Raw genomic sequence first — 3675 nt, 5'->3', positions numbered from 1 at the left:
CAACTTAATAAAGTAAAGGCATGTTTCCATTTACTGTTTAAAGGCAATTAACCATACAAATATCGAAAATAAAACAAAATATCATGCATTTGAAATTTTACATAACGCGCAATTTTGTAACTTTTGCAGTCTTTCTGGCAAAAAAAAAACTAACCTGACCGGTAATATGCTTTAAATAAAATCACAACAAAAAACAAAACTTAAAACAATGCTCCTGGTTATTATAGTACAGTTAAAAGTAAATTGGCTCTGCCTCTTTGTGTAATTCAAAAATAAAAACATAATTTTCCCTTGATTTTATAAAACAAAACTAAATACGGTGGCAACATACAAACTATTGCAATACACAATTTCAAAGAGGCAAAATTGCGATGTAATTAAATGTGAGAAGATTTAAGCTATGTTCATTTTAATGCTCTCTCTGTTTTCTAAAATGTTCTCCCATTCGCTCCGAAAATCGGGGAAACTCGAATACGTCGACGGAAGCTCAAGTGAAGGCCCACATGTATGGATAGTTGGAATACGTCGACTACCATGTCGAACCACAAAACTCACTTCTATTTTATCGACGCAAATGACATCAGATCCCGTTAATAATCTCAAAAGTCGCCTTAATTGCTCCGAATTTCTTCCTCTTATAAATCTTTTCAGAAAATCAAAGGCCATAGTTTCTTCCTTATTCAAGGGAATAGCATTGAAGAGTTTGATAACTTTCATAACCGTTGTTTTCAAGCTTTCGTAAATGTTTAAGATGGAATTACTGTCTGGAAGAAAGTCTCGAAGTGCAGTTCCACAGACGGCTTTCATTGAATCTAGTGCGTATTTTGGTTCTTGTATTATGACTCGATGTGCCACTTGCAATATGAAAGCGTTTAATTCATCCTTGTGTGGAAGAACGTGTGAGTGGAAACGGTCTAATATGCCTAATAGTTCATCCTCATCAAAATCCTTACCATCTATAGCCTGTATCAGGACATCCTTTTCTGAATTTGATAGGAATAGTAGAAATGAATCTTTGAGAATCGAAGGTGTTATACTATCTTCTCCGTGAATTAATGCTATGGCAAAGGCTGGAGCCAGGTTTATAGGGAAATATCGATGGTCTATAAAACCTTTTAACAATATCCTCCCAATTGAGCCCCATTCCTTTTGTGAGTACTCGTTGACTAAAATGGGTACTCTATACGTTTCTCCATCAGTATTCCTTTGGTAAAACGAATCCCAAAACCCGGCATAAGCGTCTCTAGACAACCCATCTTGATCTTGCCCTTTTTCATCAACAAATGAAATATTCAAATTTGAATGGAGAATATCTGGATTTTTAAAATATCCTATCAATTCATTCTGTAGTATTGTTCGATGTAAACATAAATTCATTGAGAATGGGTCGGCAAAATCTGCTTGTTGACAGCGAATTTGGCTATTGCTTCTGGATTCATTTCGAACAGTAGATGTGATGGGTGAGTCACAAAGACTTGTATCCTGCATACATGTAATGGTATTTTGACTGTTTTCGGGTTCTAGTTGAGTGTCTATATGGTCTATATAATGCACTGGACTTTTGCGTAAATTGCTTGGTTCTTGTGGTATGTTAGAATCTGTCATGGCTTGCTGCAAAATGTCAAAAGATGGCGTTTCTATGTCACTGTAGACATACTTGTCAAAAAAGTCCTCGGATTCGAGATCGCTGCCGTTTTTGTCTTCATTCGGTTGAGTTGCAGCTTCAATATCCAATTTGGCTTGCTTAATCCGAGGAGTTAAATCTGGTAATGTATTGTCATCATCAACAGCCTTTGTAACCATATAAAACCTCAAAGCTTTTAACTTTGTTGTTTGACTAACATGATTCAGTGTTATGGTCCAATCTAATTTCGTTTGCGTTTGGTCAGTTATGTAGAAATCAAAGTTTTTTGCAGGACCCTTTTTTGATGTGCCGTTTGGAAAAAACAATTGTTTGGCTTCAACAAGTAAATCAGAAATTGAACTATCTAAATACATATCCACTGTCCTGGTTCCACCACCATTAGGAGATCTAACTTGTTTCAACCCCTTTTCACTATATTCGTGTAACCATCCCAATTCAATTTTCCTCGAACCTTTTTTCGCATTCCTGTTTCCCTCTTGTGCAGTTGCCCGTCTTCCATGTTCGTTCTGGTTTCCTTGTAACTTTGACACTAATCGTTCTCTTAAAGTTCTTTTTCTGTCATTGGTCTGTAAGGAGGTGTGTTGTTTGGCAAATAATGTTACAGCTAAGCAGTCTCCATATTTTGGTAAATATTTCTGAAGTTGTTGGATTTCAATTTTAGACAGAACTTCTTCATCTATCTACAATATGAAAAGAGTAGCCAAATTATACACAAACATCGTTGTCGGTAAAATACTAAAACACCGCCATGGGCATTAGGGTCGAAGAGGGAATGCTGGACGCAATGGGGTCAGTGGGATCAGACATGACCAGGGCTTGTCAGGCAAGGTGACATGCACCCACTGGCAGCGATCAGAAAGTAAATCAGTCTTTAGTGACTAAAATACATTTCACATATTTAAGCATTTGTAGTTTCGAAAACAGTAGAGTCTATAGTGTGTTCACAAACATGTATTGAAACATTTTTAATAAGTCAAGGACAATAACTCAAATATCCTTCATCGAAAAATAACCAAATTCGAAACTAAGAATAATTTACGCATCCGTTTTAATGCTCACAGATCAGATATAAAAATTAAAGAAAGACAAGCCCGTTTCTAATCTTTTCAACCTCGATGACCATTTCATTAAACGACCTCACCCAAACCCCAAATGAACGCATAGAAATTAATTTACCGGAAGATAAAACTACAAAATTCCGACAATCTAGAGAAGCCTACTGGAATGAGACATTGAATACAGCAAGATCTACAGGACTCAACATTCATAAATATGCAGGCACAACCCCCATTTGTTGGCCCGTTATCGAGCAAGCAAGATAGTTCATGCCCACTACAAGATAGTTGCATACTCAAAAAATCAGAACTTAAATGACAATCTGGTTCATAGCAAACTAAAAACCAATCAATACATAAACAGGAACTATACCACTCGCCCAATGGACAAGTTCCTTTTTTTTCTAATTTTAGATCAGAACAGAAGAAAACCAGAATGCAGACCCTTAATACCAATTCTCAATAAAGTATTTGTTCAATCCTAGGCCTGTATATTTGGGAGATTCAAACCCTCCCTTCCCCGAAATCAAATACCCTTCATCGAAAAATCGTGAAATTCGAACTTAACTAAGATCTCATCAATATAGATGTGGACGGACCGACAGGGGTGACGGCAATAAACGTCCACAATTCCACGTAAGTGTATAAGATGTTTTAAAAAATGTCTTACACTTACCCCGTCATCTTTCATTTTGTTTATTAACTCAGAATTAACATTTCTACTTTTCAAAAAGTTTTCCATGTTTACCTATAATTCTACAAAAAAAAGATGTGTCATTTGCATATTTATACTATTTAAAACAATCTGATGTGACAATATTGAAAGATGTGAAATTTGGTTCAGAAAACAGGTATATTGCGGATAACTTAAGCTACGTGGGTTTGTCGTTAGTTCAAATTGGAATGACATATAATATATTCGCAGAGTAGAAACTAACTGAAGATATTGATGTCGCTAAAAATCAGATAATATAA

General features: G+C 35.8%; 1 protein-coding gene across 1 annotated transcript; it reads right to left on the bottom strand.

Annotated features, from left to right (window-relative positions):
- Positions 1–393: 393 nt before the first annotated feature.
- LOTGIDRAFT_153955 (hypothetical protein) lies at positions 394–3442 on the bottom strand (the record flags this gene model as incomplete). The annotated part of the gene is made up of 2 exons (XM_009059951.1): positions 394–2325; positions 3377–3442. 2 exons carry the CDS (start codon positions 3440–3442, stop codon positions 394–396), a joined length of 1998 nt encoding a protein of 665 aa, XP_009058199.1.
- Between the last annotated feature and the right edge of the window lie 233 nt (positions 3443–3675).

Source organism: Lottia gigantea, assembly GCF_000327385.1.
Source record: "Lottia gigantea unplaced genomic scaffold LOTGIsca_4, whole genome shotgun sequence".
In the NCBI taxonomy this organism is placed as follows: Eukaryota; Metazoa; Mollusca; class Gastropoda; family Lottiidae; genus Lottia; species Lottia gigantea.
This window is presented reverse-complemented; position numbering and strand designations above follow the sequence as displayed.